At 44.1% G+C, this 22,066-nt stretch overlaps 1 protein-coding gene across 4 annotated transcripts in view; it reads left to right on the forward strand.

The window, feature by feature from the left end:
* PCCA (propionyl-CoA carboxylase subunit alpha) overlaps positions 1–22,066 on the forward strand; it is a 972,421-nt gene that overhangs the window by 227,560 nt on the left and 722,795 nt on the right. For all 4 annotated transcript variants that reach the window (XM_063953234.1, XM_063953235.1, XM_063953233.1 and 1 more), the window contains exons 5-6: positions 322–435; positions 1,236–1,289. In XM_063953234.1, coding sequence (XP_063809304.1) covers positions 322–435; positions 1,236–1,289 — 168 coding nt within the window. The remainder of the gene's footprint in view (positions 1–321; positions 436–1,235; positions 1,290–22,066) is intronic.

The raw sequence follows: 22,066 nt of genomic DNA on the forward strand, positions 1-22,066 counted from the left end.
CCTTTCTCAACTTGTGTGGCAAGCTTAAAAGTAATAATAGACATATAGTAATAATAAAATGATAGGTATTTTTTTTCTTATAAGACCTATTGTAATCATTTAGACAAATATTTATATTACTAATAGATTATGAATGCTTTGTAATATAAAATGACATCTAAAGTCTTTATTTTTCTAGCACGTTTTTGGAATAGCGAGTATTTATCTTACTGTACTTATCTTTACAACTATCAAATTTGCCAATTTCCTTTGTGCATTGCAAGCTGATGGTAATTACTTTTGCTGTGAGCATCTGTCAACGCAGAATTTTTGTCTCTTCAGGTTCATGTGAAAATGGCGGATGAAGCGGTCTGTGTTGGCCCGGCTCCCACTAGCAAAAGCTACCTCAACATGGATGCCATCATGGAAGCCATTAAGAAAACTGGGGCCCAAGCTGTGAGTCTGAAAGGCTCTATCTGCTGCAGCTGTTTCAGATATAGAAGGCAGAATAGCCAGAATTTGTATTTAAAAAAAAAAAGAAATAACAGAAAGGGACTGAATATTCTGTTCTTGTTTGGCTCATGTCACATGAGTTAAATGTGGCCGAAATCTCTACTGGAAATCAAAGGCTTTTGAAGCATCTGGCAAGGCTGGTGGCAGTTCCTGCAGGTGGCTGCTGGATTCAGAAATCACACCAGGGAGCAGCTTCAGTTCATTCCCAAATATGCTGGGGGGAAAAAAATCCCAATTAGTTTTAACCCTTTCAGTGGCACTTTCATTTCTTTTCTTTGTCAAGAAAAAAAGACAAATTGTAGTTAAACTATTTATGCTGTAATTATTAATTATCCACACTATTACCTACTCCACCAGATAATTCCAAAAGCATAACGCATTTTTACTTTGACTAATAAAATTCATATCTATAAAAATATATATATATATATATATATTTTTTTTTTTTTGTATTATTCCTAAGGGTCTTTTTTTTATCATCCTTGTATTACATTATCAGATGATTATCCAAGCATAGCATTTTTTTGCCTTCCACATAGAAATTATTGATGCATTTGTGACCCTATACATGATACATGTTACATATACACATTATGTGATAGATATAAGCTTGTTTAGCTCTTTATGCTTTTGTGTCTAGACTCTTATAACGATAACTGCTTAAATCTCTTCCAGCAATGGGATATAATGGAAGCATTTATCAAGCGCTTATTATGATAACACCCCCTGTTTTTATTTTCCAGGTCCACCCAGGATATGGGTTTCTTTCTGAAAACAAAGAATTCGCCCGACGTCTGGTAAGTGGAGTTGTTTTGTGGTAGCTAATGAATCTTTGGGATAAGAAGCAGAGTAGTATGATGTAGTGGCTGCATTCAGCAGTGAAAGGTGTCTGATTATAAGTCCATGGCTAAAAGCACTGTTGTTAGGGCCCATTTGCAGCTTAACCTGCCCTCATTACTGTATATTGTGCTATTTATAAAGTAAAAAGCAGAGTGTCACAGTATCAGATCTTATCTTATGCAGTTTTTTTTTAAATCACCCTGTGTGCATATAGTAATATGTGTGTACATATGCGTGTGAAATATATAATAATTTTATGACCTTAAATTTTATTTTCTCTTTATAGCATATAGTGTACTGTAACATTATTTTTCTTTAATTTAAATTTTCACAATCTAATGTATTTCTAGTACATTAACGCCACTGTTGACAGGTGAAATAATCAACAAAAATGTGTATTTTTGTTTTTAGTTCCATTCACTTGATATTTCATACTACTTAATAACAACAAACACATGTAATGAGGTATTAAATATATCTGCTACAATATACATTTCAGATGTTACAGAAAATGAACATTTTCCAGTAGTGCTTTTATCTATGTAGTTTTATCTATTATATGTGGTCCAGAATGATACATTTTTTTAAAGGGGTTTATCTAAGTTCTAATGGCTTTTTACAATATTTGTTAAGTAGTTCTTGAACGCTCACAACTCCATACAGGAATATTAATATTATTTTTGGTATTGTTATTGATATTGTAATAATAATAATAATAATAATAATATCATCATCAATATATACCTTATAGGGTTAACATGTTATTTCAGTTGTCTAAACTTGAACATTGGAGGGAAATAATAATAAGTGCTTTTATCTCATAACAAATGCTGTTTGTGTGTGTTCTTTGTTGTCTTTAGTTTGGCCAATATATCAATGTTTTAAAAAGAATCTGCAAAATATATTTAATCGGTGGGCAGTGTGTAATGTGCTGTGCTATGAAGATATATGTACATGTTTACTTGCCAGTCTATGTTTGTAATGCTTTCTAGTTAAGTGAAAGAATAATTCTAGTAGTGTAAGTGAAATTATGTCTGGTCACGGTTTCCTATTTCCAAGAAATGATAACTATATACTGTATCTATGTCTTAGGGGCCTATTCATGAAGCTGCCCTGTTCATTTGACAGTGCTTTTTTAATTTTCAACTTTCTGTGAGTAGCAGTGGTGGCTACTCAAACACTGGAGCAATTAACATTGCTCCGGTGCGGAGACAGCTGATCCAAAGATCAGCTGTCCCCGAGATCCCTATCCCTGCTACTTTGGTAGCAGTGAAGCTTATCCCTGTCGAATATGACTCTGCAGTTCTAGTGTGCATGCATGAATGTGCACAAAGTAGTCAGCGTCCAGTGTAGGGATTCGATAGGATACCTTTTCTCTATCGTCCTAAGTGGATGCTGGGGTTCCTGAAAGGACCATGGGGAATAGCGGCTCCGCAGGAGACAGGGCACAAAAGTAAAGCTTTTACAGGTCAGGTGGTGTGTACTGGCTCCTCCCCCTATGACCCTCCTCCAGACTCCAGTTAGATTTTTGTGCCCGGCCGAGAAGGGTGCAATTCTAGGTGGCTCTCATAAAGAGCTGCTTAGAGAGTTTAGCTTAGGTTTTTTATTTTACAGTGATTCCTGCTGGCAACAGGATCACTGCAACGAGGGACAGAGGGGAGAAGAAGTGAACTCACCTGCGTGCAGGATGGATTGGCTTCTTGGCTACTGGACATAAAGCTCCAGAGGGACGATCACAGGTACAGCCTGGATGGTCACCGGAGCCACGCCGCCGGCCCCCTCACAGATGCTGAAGCAAGAAGAGGTCCAGAATCGGCGGCTGAAGACTCCTGCAGTCTTCTTAAGGTAGCGCACAGCACTGCAGCTGTGCGCCATTTTCCTCTCAGCACACTTCACACGGCAGTCACTGAGGGTGCAGGGCGCTGGGGGGGGGGCGCCCTGGGAGGCAAATGAAAACCTTTAAAAAGGCTAAAAATACCTCACATATAGCCCCAGAGGCTATATGGAGATATTTACCCCTGCCTAAATGTACTAAATAGCGGGAGACGAGCCCGCCGAAAAAGGGGCGGGGCCTATCTCCTCAGCACACGGCGCCATTTTCTGTCACAGCTCCGCTGGTCAGGAAGGCTCCCAGGTCTCTCCCCTGCACTGCACTACAGAAACAGGGTATAACAGAGAGGGGGGGCAAAATAAATGGCAATATATTAATATAAAAGCAGCTATAAGGGAGCACTTAATCATAAGGCTATCCCTGTCATATATAGCGCTTTTTGGTGTGTGCTGGCAGACTCTCCCTCTGTCTCCCCAAAGGGCTAGTGGGTCCTGTCTTCGTATAGAGCATTCCCTGTGTGTCTGCTGTGTGTCGGTACGTGTGTGTCGACATGTATGAGGACGTTATTGGTGTGGAGGCGGAGCAATTGCCAAATATGAGGATGTCACCTCCTAGGGGGTCGACACCAGAATGGATGCCTTTATTTGTGGAATTACGGGATAGCGTCAACTCGCTTAAGCAGTCGTTTGCCGACATGAGGCGGCCGGACACTCAATTAGTGCCTGTCCAGGCGCCTCAAACACCGTCAGGGGCTGTAAAACGTCCCTTGCCTCAGTCGGTCGACACAGACCCAGACACAGGCACTGATTCCGGTGGTGAAGGTGACGAATCAACCGTATTTTCCAGAAGGGCCACACGTTATATGATTTTGGCAATAAAGGAGATGTTACATTTAGCTGATACTACAGGTACCACTAAACAGGGTATTATGTGGGGTGTGAAAAAACTACCAGTAGTTTTTACCGAATCAGAAGAATTAAATGACGTGTGTGATGAAGCGTGGGGTGCCCCGATAAAAAACTGCTAATTTAAAAGAAGTTATTGGCTTTATACCCTTTCCCGCCAGAGGTTAGGGAGCGCTGGGAAACACCTCCTAGGGTGGACAAAGCGCTAACACGCTTATCAAAACAAGTGGCGTTACCCTCTCCTGAGACGGCCGCACTTAAAGATCCATCAGATAGGAGGATGGAAAATATCCAAAAAGGTATACACACATGCAGGTGTTATACTACGACCAGCTATTGCGACTGCCTGGATGTGCAGTGCTGGGGTAGTTTGGTCAGAGTCCCTGATCGAAAATATTGATACCCTGGACAGGGACAATATTTTACTGTCGTTAGAACAAATAAAGGATGCATTTCTTTATATGCGTGATGCACAGAGAGATATCTGCACACTGGCATCACGGGTAAGTGCTATGTCCATTTCGGCCAGAAGAGCTTTATGGACACGACAGTGGACAGGCGATGCGTAGAGGAGTTATTTGGGGTCGGTCTATCGGATTTGGTGGCCACGGCTACGGCCGGGAAATCCACCTTTCTACCTCAAGTCACTCCCCAACAGAAAAAGGCACCGACCTTTCAACCGCAGCCCTTTCGTTCCTTTAAAAATAAGAGAGCAAAGGGCTATTCATATCTGCCACGAGGCAGAGGACGAGGGAAGAGACAGCAACAGGCAGCTCCTTCCCAGGAACAGAAGCCCTCCCCGGCTTCTACAAAAGCCTCAGCATGACGCTGGGGCTTCGCAAGCGGACTCGGGGGCGGTAGGCGGTCGTCTCAAGAATTACAGCGCGCAGTGGGCTCACTCGCAGGTAAATCCCTGGATCCTGCAGATAATATCTCAGGGGTACAGGTTGAAATTAGAGACAGAGCCACCTCGCCGTTTCCTGAAGTCTGCTTTACCAACGTCCCCCTCAGAAAGGGAGACGGTTTTGGAAGCCATTCACAAGCTGTATTCTCAGCAGGTGATAGTCAAGGTACCTCTTCTACAACAAGGGAAGGGGTATTATTCCACTCTTTTTGTGGTACCGAAGCCGGATGGCTCGGTAAGGCCTATTCTAAATCTGAAGTCCTTGAACCTGTACATAAAGAAGTTCAGGTTCAAGATGGAGTCACTCAGAGCAGTGATAGCGAACCTGGAAGAAGGGGACTTTATGGTATCCTTGGACATCAAGGATGCGTATCTCCACGTTCCAATTACCCCTCACACCAGGGGTACCTCAGGTTCGTTGTACAAAACTGTCACTATCAGTTTCAGACGCTGCCGTTTGGTTTGTCCACGGCACCTCGGGTCTTTACAAAGGTAATGGCCGAGATAATATTTCTTCTTCGAAGAAAAGGCGTATTAATTATCCCATACTTGGACGATCTCCTAATAAGGGCAAGGTCCAGAGAACAGCTAGAGATGGGTTTAGCACTATCTCAAGAGGTGCTAAAGCAGCACGGATGGATTCTGAATATTCCAAAATCCAAATTAATGCCGACAACTCGTCTGCTGTTCCTGGGGATGATTCTGGACACAGTTCAGAAAAAGGTTTTTCTTCCCGAAGAAAAAGCCAAGGAGTTATCTGACCTGGTCAGGAACCTCCTAAAACCAGGAAAGGTGTCTGTACATCAATGCACAAGAGTCCTGGGAAAAAATGGTAGCTTCTTACGAAGCAATCCCTTTCGGCAGATTCCATGCAAAGGGATCTGTTGGACAAATGGTCAGGGTCGCATCTTCAGATGCACCTGCGGATAACCCTGTCGCCGAGGACAAGGGTATCCCTTCTGTGGTGGTTGCAGGAGGCTCATCTATTGGAGGGCCGCAGATTCGGCATGCAGGATTGGATCCTGGTGACCACGGATGCCAGCCTGAGAGGCTGGGGAGCAGTCACACAGGGAAGAAATTTCCAGGGAGTGTGGTCGAGCCTGAAAAAGTCTCTTCACATAAGCATTCTGGAACTAAGAGCAATCTACAATGCTCTAAGCCAGGCGGAACCTCTGCTTCAAGGAAGACCGGTGTTGATCCAGTCGGACAACATCACGGCAGTCGCCCATGTAAACAGACAGGGCGGCACAAGAAGCAGGAGGGCAATGGCAGAAGCTGCCAGGATCCTTCGCTGGGCGGAGAATCACGTGATAGCACTGTCAGCAGTATTCATCCCGGGCGTGGACAACTGGGAAGCAGACTTCCTCAGCAGACACGACCTTCACCCGGGAGAGTGGGGACTTCATCCAGAAGTTTTCCACATGCTATTAAACCGTTGGGTAAAACCAATGGTGGACATGATGGCGTCTCGCCTCAACAAAACACTGGACAGGTATTGCGCCAGGTCAAGAGATCTGCAGGCAATAGCTGTGGACGCGCTGGTAACACCTTGGGTGTACCAGTCGGTATATGTGTTTCCTCCTCTGCCTCTCATACCAAAGGTATTGAGGATTATACGGCAAAGAGGAGTAAGACTAGTGGCTCCGGATTGGCCAAGAAGGACTTGGTACCCGGAACTTCAAGAGATGGTCACGGACGATCCGTGGCCTCTACTTCTGAGAAGGGACCTGCTTCAGCAGGGTCCTTGTCTTTTTCAAGACTTACCGCGGCTGCGTTTGACGGCATGGCGTTTGAATGCCAGATCCTAAAAGGAAAAGGCATTCCAGAAGAAGTCATTCCTACCTTGATAAAGGCAAGGAAGGAAGTCACCGCGAAGCATTATCGTCGTATTTGGCGAAAATATGTTGCGTGGTGCGAGCAGCGGAGTGCTCCGATGGAGGAATTTCAACTGGGTCGTTTTCCTACATTTCCTGCAATCAGGATTGTCTATGGGTCTCAAATTGGGATCTATTAAGGTTCAAATTTCGGCCCTATCAATATTCTTCCAAAAAGAATTGGCCTCAGTCCCTGAGGTCCAGATTTTTATCAAAGGAGTACTGCATATACAGCCTCCTGTGGTGCCTAAGGTGGCACCGTGGGATCTAAATGTAGTTTAGATTTCCTCAAATCCAATTGGTTTGAACCACTAAAGAATGTGGATTTGAAATATCTCACATGGAAAGTGACTATGTTACTGGCCCTGGCTTCGGCCGGGAGAGTATCTGAACTGGCGGCTTTGTTTTATAAAAGCCCTTATTTAATTTTCCATTCGACATAGGGCAGAGCTGCGGACGCGTCCGCATTTTCTCCCTAAGGTGGTATCAGCGTTTCACCTGAACCAGCCTATTGTAGTGCCTGCGGCTACAGACGACTTGAAGGACTCCAAGTTGTTGGACGTTGTCAGAGCCTTAAAAATATACATTTAAAGGACGGCTGGAGTCAGAAAATCTGACTCGCTGTTTATACTGTATGCACCCAACAAGTTGGGTGCACCTGCTTCTAAGCAGTCGATTGCTCGTTGGATTTGTAACAAAATTCAACTTGTACATTCTGTGGCAGGCCTGCCACAGCCTAAATCTGTTAAGGCCCATTCCGCAAGGAAGGTGGGCTCATCTTGGGCGGCTGCCCGAGGGGTCTCGGCATTACAACTCTGCCGAGCAGCTACGTGGTCAGGGGAGAACACGTTTGTAAATTTTTACAAATTTGATACCCTGGCAAAGGAGGACCTGGAGTTCTCTCATTCGGTGCTGCAGAGTCATCCGCACTCTCCCGCCCGTTTGGGAGCTTTGGTATAATCCCCATGGTCCTTTCAGGAACCCCAGCATCCACTTAGGACGATAGAGAAAATAAGAATTTACTTACCGATAATTCTATTTCTCGGAGTCCGTAGTGGATGCTGGGCGCCCATCCCAAGTGCGGATTATCTGCAATACTTGTACATAGTTATTGTTAACTAATTCGGGTTATTGTTTAGGAAGCCATCTTTCAGAGGCTCCTCTGTTATCATACTGTTAACTGGGTTTAGATCACAAGTTGTACGGTGTGATTGGTGTGGCTGGTATGAGTCTTACCCGGGATTCAAAATCCTCCCTTATTGTGTACGCTCGTCCGGGCACAGTACCTAACTGGAGTCTGGAGGAGGGTCATAGGGGGAGGAGCCAGTACACACCACCTGACCTGTAAAAGCTTTACTTTTGTGCCCTGTCTCCTGCGGAGCCGCTATTCCCCATGGTCCTTTCAGGAACCCCAGCATCCACTACGGACTCCGAGAAATAGAATTATCGGTAAGTAAATTCTTATTTTTCGCAACCCAGACCTCCTTCCTATAAGGGTCTGGGAATCTGCCCCATCTGAAAATGGTAAAGGCTCCTGCTGTCAAGCTCTGAAATTAGATTATTTTTGGAGCCCAATGGATTTTGATCCCCATAAAATAATATCGCAACAGTGGGCCAGAGCGTGATTGAAAGGTAAGCGAGAGATATCCTTGATATCTCCAGCGTTACCTTTACAATGAATGGCCCCAATACAAATTTTTTGCATAAGTAGGTGAGGATATTAAAATTTATTTATTATCCCTTACTTTTGTAGATCCCTTAGTGAGGGAAATAGATTCTGAGGGATCTATGTATTAATAATCGCTGCACTGCCACGATTATTAACAATCTGCATCAAAATGGATATTTACATTTTTATAAAATTATCCCCGCTATGTACTATACTTTACCTGCAGGAATCATTGTAGTGTTCCAGGGAGTTACTTCCCTGGCATTGTGTGAAGTTTCCACATAATTTTATTTAAAAAACAAACAAAAACACAACAACAAAAAAATAATGATAATAATCAACCCTTGATAAATAGCCCCCCTGATTACGACTAGAAGAAACATGTTAGTATGGTTCTGTGTATAGATTTCTCCTGCATAACTTTAATGATTCTAACATTGACCTTGTGTTTTCCACCTGATTTGTCACCTGATTGACCTGTTCATACAGCAAGAGTGAACATGTCATGACCCCTTGCATCATGACATAACAGTCTGAGAGTGTTCCACTGTGGAATCGATCTAAAGACTTCTATACCAGAATCCCTCACTAGAAATCTCCCCCCCCCCCCCCCCCCCCCTCCTCCCATAACTATTTTCCTGAATCATATTATCATTCTTATTAGAGACAAGTTATCAACCCTGCGCTCTGTAGTCCACTGTAGGCAGCTTGTTAATTCTTAAAGGGCACACTCTTTCCTGTACCAAATAGTCACAATATTATTATTATTATTATTATTATTATTATTACATTTTATTTATAAGGTGCCATAAGTGTTTTGCAGCGCCGTGCTTATGACACACATTAGCACAATACAGGTTATACAGAACTTATAGTTACAGAAACAGAAAACTAAAACAGAGCAACAGGTAGCAATTAGCACCACAATTCTCAGTGCACACTACAGCTGAGATGTAAGGAAGCAAAGGAGTAATTGGCATACTACTAGGTGCAGGAAGCCACTGGAAGAGATAAATGGTCACGAGCGAGAACAAATGCAGGTATAGATGGTCACTGAGGAGGAGAGAGCTGTAATTGAAGTGCACGAGAAGAGGGTTGTGAGAACAGGAGAGAAGAGGGGCCTGCTCCAAGGGAGCTTACAATCTAGGAGGAGTGGGAGACCGATAGATGACATGAGGCATAAGCAAGTGGAAGGTGGCCTGATGGCAAGAATAAACGAGGCAGAGATGACCAATGCATGAGGCAGGAAATTTGGAGAGTGGCCTCGAGACTAGGTTTTGCAGAAGGGTACGCTTTGATGAACAGGTGGGTTTTCAGTGCCCTTTTGAAGCTTTACAAAGGTGGGAAGAGTCTAATAGAGCGAAGGAGCTCATTAGCAGTAGATGACTGCAACATGGAGATGAATGGGAAAGAAGAGGCGGATAGAGTGGACCTCAAAGGTGGAGAAAATGAGGGAGGGTCCGGGAGGGGTGACGAGAAAGGTGCAGTTTAGGGAGAGTAGAATGCCCACTCTGCCACCTTGGCGGTTGTAAGGTCTGACAGAGTGAGTGAAGTAGAAGCCCACTAGTAGAGGGCAGCTGGGGAGGTGGAGTTAGGAGGAGAGCCAGGTTTCGGTGATGGTTAGAAGGTTAGGAGAGTGGTAGATGGATGAAGAGGTCGTGGATAGCAGGCAGCTTGTTGCAGATTGCATTCCAGAGTGCACAGGAGAAAGGAAGGTAAGTGGACAGAGATGATGCAGATGGGATATGTAGTTTCTCAACAGCTGGAGGGCCGCAGTTTGGACATGCCTGTCTTATACAGTCTATGTATGTAAGAGCCCCCTCGTCTCAAATGTAAGACACTTACATTACATTAAACTTCTTGCAGCTGTTCACATAAAGGTAAGTGTCATACTTTTGAGACGTTGAGGACAAGGGGACTCTTACATAGATTGTGTAAGAAAAGGAAGCCGGGAAAAGCTACCTTTATGTGAATGCAAGTTTGAAAACATACAGTATTTAAGTGTTAGCACATCTAATTTTAAAGAACCTCACCAAAGAGCAGGAGGATCATTTGCTATACTGTTTAAAGTCCGTTCTAGAGGTGGTACAAAACCTCTTTTTTGGGACATTGTTTAATAAAATAAGAAGAACAGAGCTGGTTTTTAATATGTACTATATACGCGCTTTCCTTTACGTTTATGGTGTGTATTTATCAAAGCTCTGCGAGAGATAAAATTGTGAGAGATAAAGTGCCAGCTGGCCTCATGCTGCCCATACACCTAAAGATTTATTGTCAGATCTGGACGGTTGAAATTAAAACCTTGTAATGGATGAGTGGAAGTGACAGTTGACCATTTGCTCCTAAATTCACGTAAAACCAACAAAAACGGATGTGAATGTAACCAATTTGTCGGATTGACCATTTTTGTCTGTTTTCCAGTGTTTAGGTGCAAATGGTCAATTGTCATTTGCTCTCATTCATTACCAGATTTTCATTCCAACCAGCCAGATCTGACAATAAATCTGTAGCTTTACATTGTACAGGCCATGTTTGAAAAATGGCAGTTGGTACTTTATCTCTCACAATTTTATCTCTCTGAGCTTTGATAAATACCCCCCTTAATCTTTTGTTTCCCTGTAGTTTCTTCAGAGATTCATAGATAGTAATACAGTAGTGTAGAGGTTCACTTACTATATATACTACAGGTTGAGTATCCCATATCCAAATATTCCGAAATACGGACTTTTTTGAGTGAGAGTGAGATAGTGAAACCTTTGTTTTTTGATGGCTCAATGTACACAAACTTTGTTTAATACACAAAGTTATTAAAAATATTGTATTAAATGACCTTCAGGCTGTGTGTATAAGGTGTATATGAAACATAAATGAATTGTGTGAATGTACACACACTTTGTTTAATGCACAAAGTTATAAAAATATTGGCTAAAATTACCTTCAGGCTCTGTGTATATGGTGTATATGTAACATAAATGCATTCTGTGCTTAGATTTTGGTCCCATCACCATGATATCTCATTATGGTATGCAATTATTCCAAAATATGGAAAAATCCCATATCCAAAATACCTCTGGTCCCAAGCATTTTGGATAAGGGAGACTCAACCTGTATTATATCACCAGATCTATGTCCTGTTTCTGGTCACAGCTGAAGCTGAGGGGTCTGCATACATTACAGTACTTGGCCAATATTTTACCTGCACAAAACGAACTGCACTTTAAACATATTCACACTGACTGTGTTAAATACCCGAAGTATGTAGTATTCACCTTTTTCCTTGAATGCTGAGTTAGTAATGTACTGGGAAGCTGAGTATTACTGAGAGGGTGAAGATTAGTGCTTGTACTGGCAAGAGAGTGTTCAGGAGGATAATCCTGTGACACAGAGCTGGATTTCGGCCTCATGGGGCTCTAAGAAAGATACAGCCCCCCTTTTATTTTATTATACACAAGAACAGTATATTACAGAAAGGAATAAAACGTAATGGTCTCAATAGGAAGAAAATAAATCCAGTGGCCCCTGATGGGGAAAAAACCCAACCCACAAGAAGAAAAAACCCGCTGGCCACCGACAGGGAAAACACAAACACGATATTGTACCAGCTGCTGTGATGATCTACATATAATGCCAGTAGAGGTGCCCATCACATTACACAGTCATTATACTGACTGTGTATCCCTTCACATTATACCAGTAGTGGTGCCACTTGCAATATAGCAGCAAAGATGGCCATTATTTTACACCAACATGCTTCCTAATGAATCATAGAAGGATACTCATAATGTTATATCATATAGATTTGAATCACATCATACTAACAGAGATAACCAACACATTACAGTCAGTGGCGGTTCTTGCCACGGGCAAGCAGGACTTTTGCCCGGGGCGCCGCCTTCCGGAGGGCGCTGGCGCCGTCCGGAGGGCGCCGCACCGTGGCAAGATCCGCCACTGCTGCCCGCTGTGTCCCCCGTCCGCCTCCGCTGCCCGCTGCCGTCCCCGTCCTCGGCGCCTCCTGTGAAGGGAACTAGACGCTATGCGTCTAGTTTCCCTTCGTGGAGAGTAACTGCTGAGCGGTGCGCGATGACGTCATCGCGCACCACACAGCAAAGGTCCTCTCCACGAAGGGAACTAGACGCATAGCGTCTAGTTTCTCTTCGTGGAGAGGACCTTTTGCTGTGCGGTGTGCGATGACGTCATCGCGCACCGCTCAGCATTCAAGCGGCGCTTTCAATGTACAGGGGGCCCCCTGTATTAGGCCACGCCCCTTTCCTGCCCGGGGCGCTCTGCGCCCTTGAACCGGCCCTGATTACAGTATATTGGTATAGATCCCAATAACATGACAGCTTCTGGAGTAATGTGGGAAAGCATTCACAACATTCACATAGGGAGATGTTTTTAAAAGCTCCTCATGCTCGTTCTGGGGGAACCAGAGATGACTAAGCTCGCAGGCAAAGCGGAACAAGATATATATATATATATATATATATATATATATATATATATTTGGTTTTGTATATGTATAATATAGCAGTTGTGAGGAGAGTTTATTTACCTGATGATGTCCAGCTGCGTTATCTCACTGTGAGGTGCGTAGGGCTCGGAGGGCAATCCACACTGAGATAACGCATGATGTATGTCCCATATTCCTGGAGGCCCAGTCCACCCATGGCATGTGCAGTGGCAGCTGCTGATATACTGTGGTTGGGTCTGGCAGCAGACCCTCTGATGCACTGCTGACAGTGGACCTCTGGGAGTGCGGGGTGGGCCCGTGTGAGGTCAGGTCATGCGGTGGTCGTGCTGTTCTAGTCTGGGAACATTTTGCAGAGGCACAATAACAGAGCTCAGTGCCAGCTGGGCCCTAGGCGGCTGCCTAGGTTGCCTTGTGAGAAATCCAGGCCTGCTGTGACAGCAAACTGCCAGCTTTCAAGACATTTTAATTTGATCACATGAGGTCAGTATCACAGGAACTGCAGAACACATCAGCTGCTCATTTAAATAATGCGTAAAAGATTTCTGAAACAGAGAGGAATCCCACAGTGTGATAGCTGCTGTCTGTAGCTGGTAAGTTAATAAATTCACATTACAGTTAGGCTATTATTGAGGCTGTACTGTTCAAACTTTTTCAAAATTGCATGACCGATATACTGTAATAGGTGTTTTTGGAATATAAACTTATCTAATAACTTTCATTAGGTTACTTGGAAGAGCGTTACCGTAAAGTGAAATGTAACAATTATTACATAGACACATATCTTGTGTTTGTGTTTTTACTTGAGTGAACACAACTACATCAATTAAAATGAGAGAGACCTGCTGTAAGGAATAAACCCCAAATGAAATAGTTTTTTGTTATGTGCATGTATTGGAGCTGGTTAAATGAGGGTGTATGCATTTTATATGTGTTATAATGTTAAACTAAAACACTTCCCCTCCCTCCCCACCCCAACCAATGGTGAACGCAGGATTTCTAATGGGGGGGGGGGGGGGGGGGGTTTGGGTTCTGAATGCAGTCTCCCGCTCTGTGGAAAATTTGTGCAAGTGCGGGATTCTGGGGTAACAGTAGAAGAACCCACCTCATGGTAAGGCTCATGTCTCCTCTTCCTAGTAGCTACTCCCTGGTGCAGTGCACTGATTGAGATCTCAGATTCACACGCAGAGCAAACTTGGTAGAAGAAGCTGCTACCACTGGGCATGTGCAGCAGCTCTGCTCTGTCCCTTAAACTGCCTGATAGATTATATGCATCATGCAGTTATTTTATTTATCACTTGCTTCAAATATACCCAATAGGTTATAGCAATAACTTTGTTCATAAACCCATTATAATTTTGGATCACATACCGAATTGGGGGAAAACAAAAGACAAAAAGTAAAAAATAAACAAAAAAAAACCCCTCACTGCTTTCTCTCCCACTCTCATCATCATATGCAGCTCATACTTATAGTAATCTGTCATTGATGACCAAATGTATACGTATTCCTCCAGCTTTATTCTTTGCCTCCGCCCACCACGTTCCGCAGTTCCTATCACACCATCACAGGCTTCTATTCTCCAATCCCTTGGCATTTTAAAAAGAAAACACAGGCGCATTCGTGGGAAGTGAGCAGGCCGGAAATTTATTTCCCCTGGTAACCACCTAAGTCCTTTGCCCACCTGCTCACCCCCATATTCAAAGAACAATCAAATAGAAGTGATACCCAAAATACGGCCCTGTGTTTGGAAGAACAGAACTGTCAACTCTCGCTTTGTCACCCCCATACCCAGAGCTCCTGCACCTAACATAAAGAAAACTGAAGGCCCTCTGGTATGCCCAATCAGGTCAGTCCTTTGTAATGCCAGATCTATAAGAAACAAGACTGCAACAATTGCTGACCTTATTGAATCTTCAGATCTAGCCTGTATTACAGAGACCTGGCTAAATGAAAATGCAGCACCTATATTGAAGGCTGCGATCCCAACAAACTACTCTGTCATCCACAACCTAATACTGGACCGCAGGGGTGGCGGAGTGGCTATCTGCTTCAAAAAAGAACTTAAACTTAGGGTCCACCCTATTGAAATTACTCGCTCATTCGAGTGCATTGCTGCCCGGAGTTCGACAGGATTAGGTTTCAGAGTACTTCTCATTTACCGGCCCCCTGGAGATGGAAAGATATTTCTACAAGAAATTGCGGACACTGTTGCTGGCCTGGTTCTGGAACATCAAAGATGGCTCATCCTCGTGGATTTCAATGCATGGGTGTCAGGTCCGGGTGTTTTTGTGAATCCGTTAACCCGGGACCAACCACAGGTGTAGGTGCTGGGGTATGAAGAAAGCAGGGAGGACGAAGAAAGTTCCATTCCATATATTTATTGAAATTAACAATTCCAGTAAAGAGTTAAATGACAAGTTGTTAATCATCATATCATACTGAAGTATTGCTGGAATGGCAGAAATAATATGCAGGATAAATCTCAAAGACAAATAAAAGAAATGTTCATGGTACTGTATATAAAACAAGCTGATGAATAAATGTTGAATTGTCCAAATATAAACAAGCTTTGATGCTGAACTGCAGAATGTGATTAACTGGATAATGCAGACATGAAGAAATAACTGTAAGGATTTGCAATGGAGTTTTGAGAGTTAACTGAGAGACTGTGAAGAATTATCCTTGTTATGACAACATAGCAAATATAAAGTACTAAATAGGGTTACTTGCGGGTTCCGGAGATCACTGTGAAACTGTAGTAGATGACAAGGTGAAGAATGGGTTAAATGCAGAGTTTGAACAAACGAACAGCTGAGGGAAATGGAATCCTCCAAACTTTGAATGGTAGGCCGACAAGGTAACCTCATGCAAGACTCTGGGAATTCAACTGTTTCCAGTAGGTGAGCAATTAACTGACAGCACAGCGGAGAGCCGGTGGATCTTTCAGCAGTGAAGGCTGCAGACGGACCTCTGGGAACGGAGGCGATATCTGGACCACGGGAATCACACAGGAATGCACGGAGAGAGCTCAGAGCTAGAGCACAGCGTTGATACAACAAAGCACTGGCCCAGAGTAACATAATCCCAGCCTACTTAAAGGCAGCACAAGCACGGGATTGGCTTACACCTGCCCACAGGTGTTTTCACAAGTGCTCTGTATTACCTATTTGGTCTCCAACATGGCCACCTCCTATACAGCAGACACACCGCAGTGCCTTAGGCCATTTGGTCCCCGCACTCACAGTTCCCAGATTCTGCATTACCTGTGCCACCGATCACGCCGCGTCCCCACACGGGCGCACAGCACCGCGAGCAACTGCACTGGCAACGGATGAACCCCAGAACCCGCAAAGGTAAGAGACCGGTTCGTGACAGTACCCCCTCTTCTACGGGTGGTCTCCGAACACCTTTGAACCTTATCAGGATTTTTGGAGAAGTATTTCTGTACCAGTCTTGGAGCATGAACATCTTCAGAGAGAACCCAGGATCTCTCCTCCGGACCGTAACCCTTCCAGTCGACCAGAAACTGTAAACGTCCATATCGGGAACGTGAGTCCACAATCTCTTTAACTTCAAATTCCTCATTCTGCAAAGAGTGAACTTTAGGAGATTTGGACTGGGTAGTACGGAACTTATTGAGAATCAAAGGCTTCAGTAAAGATGTATGAAAGGCGTTATGAATTCTCAAAGACGGTGGCAACTTGACTTTGTATGACACAGGGTTGAGTACTTTTACAATGGGAAATGGACCAATAAACTTGGGAGCAAATTTCTTAGAAGGAACTTTGAACCTGAGATTGCGCGTAGAAATCCAAACTTGGTCTCCCACCTTGTAATTCGGTACAGCTTTACGTTTTCTATCTGCAAAAGATTTATAACGAGCGGAAGTTTTGACCAACGACTTACGCACACAACTCCAGATTCTGGATAGACGTTGAAGCTCTTGATCTGCTGCTGGAACCTCTAGGGCTGGCAATGGATGGAACTCTGGCACACGAGGATGAAAGCCGAAGTTAATATAAAAGGGCGTAGATTCTGAAGACGAATGGAAGAGATTATTATGAGCAAATTCTGCCAATGGAAGGTAGTCAACCCAGTCATCCTGTGAGGACGATATATATAGCCGGAGAAATGTTTCAAGGTCTTGGTTTACTCTCTCAGTTTGTCCATCTGTCTGAGGATGATATGCAGAAGAAAAGTTCAACTTGACATTTAAAGATGAACAAAGCGACCTCCAAAACTTGGCCACAAACTGTGTTCCCCGATCAGAGATGATCTCTCGAGGAAGGCCATGTAACTTGAAGATTTCAGAGATGAACAATCTGGCTAATAAAGGGGCTGATGGTAACCCAGTTAATGGAATGAAATGTGCCATTTTTGAAAATCGATCCACAATCACCCAAATGGTATTTCGCCCTTTTGATGGAGGTAGATCGGTCACGAAATCCATTGAGATATGAGTCCATGGTTGTTTGGGTATGGATAATGGATGTAATAAACCTGGTGGAGAACTTCTTGGACTCTTTTATGTTGGGCACATTTAGGACATGCTGCAATAAACTCTTGGACATCGGCTTTGAGACGTGGCCACCAATAAGACTGTTGAATAAACTTGAGAGTCTTTAGAACCCCAGGATGACCCATGAAGGCAGAGGAGTGAGCCCAGGTAAGCAGCCGTTTTCGAAGACTTGTGGCGACAAAGGTCTTGCCAGGTGGAGGAACTGGAGAGGTTCGAGTCATTAAAAAGGACGTAGGATTCACAATGGCTTGATTCGTGGTAGCATCATTTAATTCAGAAGAAGCAAAGGACCGGGAAAGGGCATCTGCCTTTTTGTTCTGAGACCCTGGACGATAGGTGAGCTTGAAATCAAATCGTGTGAAGAAAAGCGCCCATCGAGCTTGTCGTGGATTCAAACACTGAGCTGACTGCAGATACAGAAGATTCTTATGATCAGTATAAACTGTAATGCGATGTTGTGCTCCTTCTAGAAGGTATCTCCACTCCTCAAATGCCAACTTGATGGCAAGTAATTCTTGCTCACCAATTGCATAATTACGTTCGGCCGGGAGGAACTTACGAGAGAAATATCCGCAGGGATGGACCTTTTTATCTTCAAAGACTTGTGATAACACAGCTCCTACTGCTTCTGTAGATGCATCCACCTCTAGTAGAAAGGGACGATTCAAATCAGGCTGTCGAAGAATGGGGGCTGACCCAAAGGCTTGCTTTAAATCAGAGAAGGCTTTGATTGCTTCTGAAGACCAGTTCGTAGGATTTGCTCCCTTGCGAGTTAGGGCTGTGATGGGAGCAGCTAACGTAGAATAATTCTTAATGAATCTCCTATAGAAATTAGCAAAGCCGAGAAATCGCTGAATCCCCTTGAGAGTTGTAGGAGTGGACCAATCTCGGATAGCTTGTACCTTACCGGGATCCATACATAGCTCTGATCCAGAAATGATGTAACCAAGGAACGGTATGGAAGATACTTCAAAAGTGCACTTCTCTAACTTACAATAAAGTTGATTTTTCCTCAGACGTGTCAGTACCTCTTTAACTTGGTGACGGTGAGACTTTATATCCCTAGAGAATATTAGGATATCATCCAGGTACACTACTAGACACTTGTAGAGAAGATCACGAAAAAGTTCATTCACATAGCTTTGAAAAACTGCAGGTGCATTACAAAGACCAAAAGGCATTACAAGGTATTCGTAATGCCCATCCCGGGTATTAAAAGCAGTCTTCCACTCGTCCCCTGCCCGGATGCGGATTAAATTGTAGGCCCCTCGGAGATCCAGTTTTGTAAACACAGTAGCTCCTTTTACCCGGTCAAATAATTCTGGAATTAAGGGTAATGGATACTTGTTTTTCACAGTGATCTCATTGAGTCCACGGTAATCTAAGCATGGTCGTAACCCACCGTCCTTCTTCTTAACGAAAAAGAATCCGGCTCCTGCAGGTGAAGAAGATGGTCTGATAAATCCTTTGGTTAGATTTTCCTGTATATAATCAGACATAGCTTGCGTCTCTGGGATGGATAGCGGATAATTTCGTCCCCTAGGAGGTGTTTTACCCGGAACCAGGACAATTGGGCAGTCCCATTCGCGATGAGGAGGTAGAGAGTCTGCTGCTTGTTTACTGAAAACATCCGCAAAGGATTGATACACCGGAGGTAGGTCGGGAAGGCTAATTGACCGGAGAGGTACAATTGAGGCTAAACAGTCCTTGGTACAAGATTCACCCCATGAAAGGACTTCCATGGTTTGCCAATTAAGTTGAGGATTATGTTTCTGCAGCCAAGGTAAACCAAGTATCACATCTTGAGAGGCTTTGGGAATCACGTAGAAGGAGAGGTATTCGGAATGGAGCACACCAACTTTCATCTTGAGACATACGGTTCGATGAGTAATTATACCATCTGGAATTCGACTTCCATCCACTGCTGTAACGGCAACTGCTGCTTCCAGAGGCATGGTTTGAACTTTAGACCGTATGACAAAGGCTGAGGAGATGAAGTTCTCGGCTGCCCCGGAATCTAGGAGAGCTGAAACTTTCACTGTAGAACTTGGAACTTCTAATTGAATAGACAAGGTCGGCTCTTTCCCAGAACGTGATTCTAAAGTAAATCCTAGCTTAACCTCCCTTGAATAAGCTAGGAGCGAGAGTTTTCCAGGCCGGAGTTTGCAGGATTTAACCAAATGTTCGGAGGACCCACAGTACATGCAGAGGTTACCCTGTGGACGACGAAGTCGTTCTTCCTCTGTGAGGCGAGAGCGCCCAATCTGCATAGGTTCTTCTGTTGTTACCGGCGACTGTGATGAAGAATCTTGTCGAGGCCTAGGATGATAACGTGGACTGGATCGCTCTGTCCTGGATTTCTCTAAACATCGCTCTCTGTAGCGTAGGTCAAGTTTGTTACAGAGAGAAATCAATTCATCCAGTTTAGTAGGCACATCCCGGATGGTTAAATCATCCTTGATTTTCTCTGAAAGTCCATTCCAAAACGCGACGATCAGGGCCTCCTCATTCCAATTTAACTCTGAAGACAACGTGCGAAACTGAATAATATATTGACTGACAGGACGTAAACCTTGACGTAGACGGAGAATCTCCAAAGATGCTGAGGTGGTTCTGCCTGGTTCGTCAAAGATTCTCCGGAAGGATGATACGAACTCCTTGTAATTAGAGAGGATAGGATCACCTCTTTCCCATAATGGTGATGCCCACTCCAGAGCCTGACCGGAGAGGAGGGCAATAATATATGCAACCTTAGAGCAAGCTGATGGGAAACTGGCGGACAACAGTTCGAACTGGATCTCGCATTGATTCAGGAATCCTCTGCAAAGTTTTGGAGTTCCGTCAAACTTACTCGGAGAGGGTAACTGCAAGCGGGACGTAGGCAACGTCACAGGAGAAACTGCAGTGGTAACTGGGACAACCGGAGTTGGAATCTGGACTTGAGACATTTTAATAGCCGTATGAAGAGTCTCTAAACGGTCTGCCATAGTTTGCATAAACTGCACTATTTGTGTCTGTATAGACTCCTGGTTTTCCAGACGGGAAAGGATATCTGACGTAGCACCGCCTCCTGCGAATTGGTCACTTGACGGATCCATGTGGCCAGTGCTTACTGTCAGGTCCGGGTGTTTTTGTGAATCCGTTAACCCGGGACCAACCACAGGTGTAGGTGCTGGGGTATGAAGAAAGCAGGGAGGACGAAGAAAGTTCCATTCCATATATTTATTGAAATTAACAATTCCAGTAAAGAGTTAAATGACAAGTTGTTAATCATCATATCATACTGAAGTATTGCAGGAATGGCAGAAATAATATGCAGGATAAATCTCAAAGACAAATAAAAGAAATGTTCATGGTACTGTATATAAAACAAGCTGATGAATAAATGTTGAATTGTCCAAATATAAACAAGCTTTGATGCTGAACTGCAGAATGTGATTAACTGGATAATGCAGACATGAAGAAATAACTGTAAGGATTTGCAATGGAGTTTTGAGAGTTAACTGAGAGACTGTGAAGAATTATTCTTGTTATGACAACATAGCAAATATAAAGTACTAAATAGGGTTACTTGCGGGTTCCGGAGATCACTGTGAAACTGTAGTAGATGACAAGGTGAAGAATGGGTTAAATGCAGAGTTTGAACAAACGAACAGCTGAGGGAAATGGAATCCTCCAAACTTTGAATGGTAGGCCGACAAGGTAACCTCATGCAAGACTCTGGGAATTCAACTGTTTCCAGTAGGTGAGCAATTAACTGACAGCACAGCGGAGAGCCGGTGGATCTTTCAGCAGTGAAGGCTGCAGACGGACCTCTGGGAACGGTGGCGATATCTGGACCACGGGAATCACACAGGAATGCACGGAGAGAGCTCAGAGCTAGAGCACAGCGTTGATACAACAAAGCACTGGCCCAGAGTAACATAATCCCAGCCTACTTAAAGGCAGCACAAGCACGGGATTGGCTTACACCTGCCCACAGGTGTTTTCACAAGTGCTCTGTATTACCTATTTGGTCTCCAACATGGCCACCTCCTATACAGCAGACACACCGCAGTGCCTTAGGCCATTTGGTCCCCGCACTCACAGTTCCCAGATTCTGCATTACCTGTGCCACCGATCACGCCGCGTCCCCACACGGGCGCACAGCACCGCGAGCAACCGCACTGGCAACGGATGAACCCCAGAACCCGCAAAGGTAAGAGACCGGTTCGTGACAATGGGTGGATGATGAGCTCTCACGCCTTGGCCAAGACCTCCTGTGCACAGTGAATGGTCTGTGCTTCACACAGGTCATTCCTTCTGCCACACATAAAAGTGGTCACACTCTCGATCTTGTCTTTCAGATTGGATTAGAAGTCACTGACCTAAAAATAAACCCAGTCATATGGTCAGACCACTACTCCCTTTGGTTCTCAGTTGCAACCCCTCAAATAAGATCACTGCCCGTGGAGTTGACCAGGTATCGTCCAAGGAGGGGTATGACTCCCCAGGCTCTTGCAGCAAATCTGGATCTCTCTGCTATACTGGGTGCCTGTGAAGATCCCTGTTCCCTAATCCG

Source organism: Pseudophryne corroboree, chromosome 2, assembly GCF_028390025.1.
Source record: "Pseudophryne corroboree isolate aPseCor3 chromosome 2, aPseCor3.hap2, whole genome shotgun sequence".
NCBI lineage: Eukaryota > Metazoa > Chordata > Amphibia > Anura > Myobatrachidae > Pseudophryne > Pseudophryne corroboree.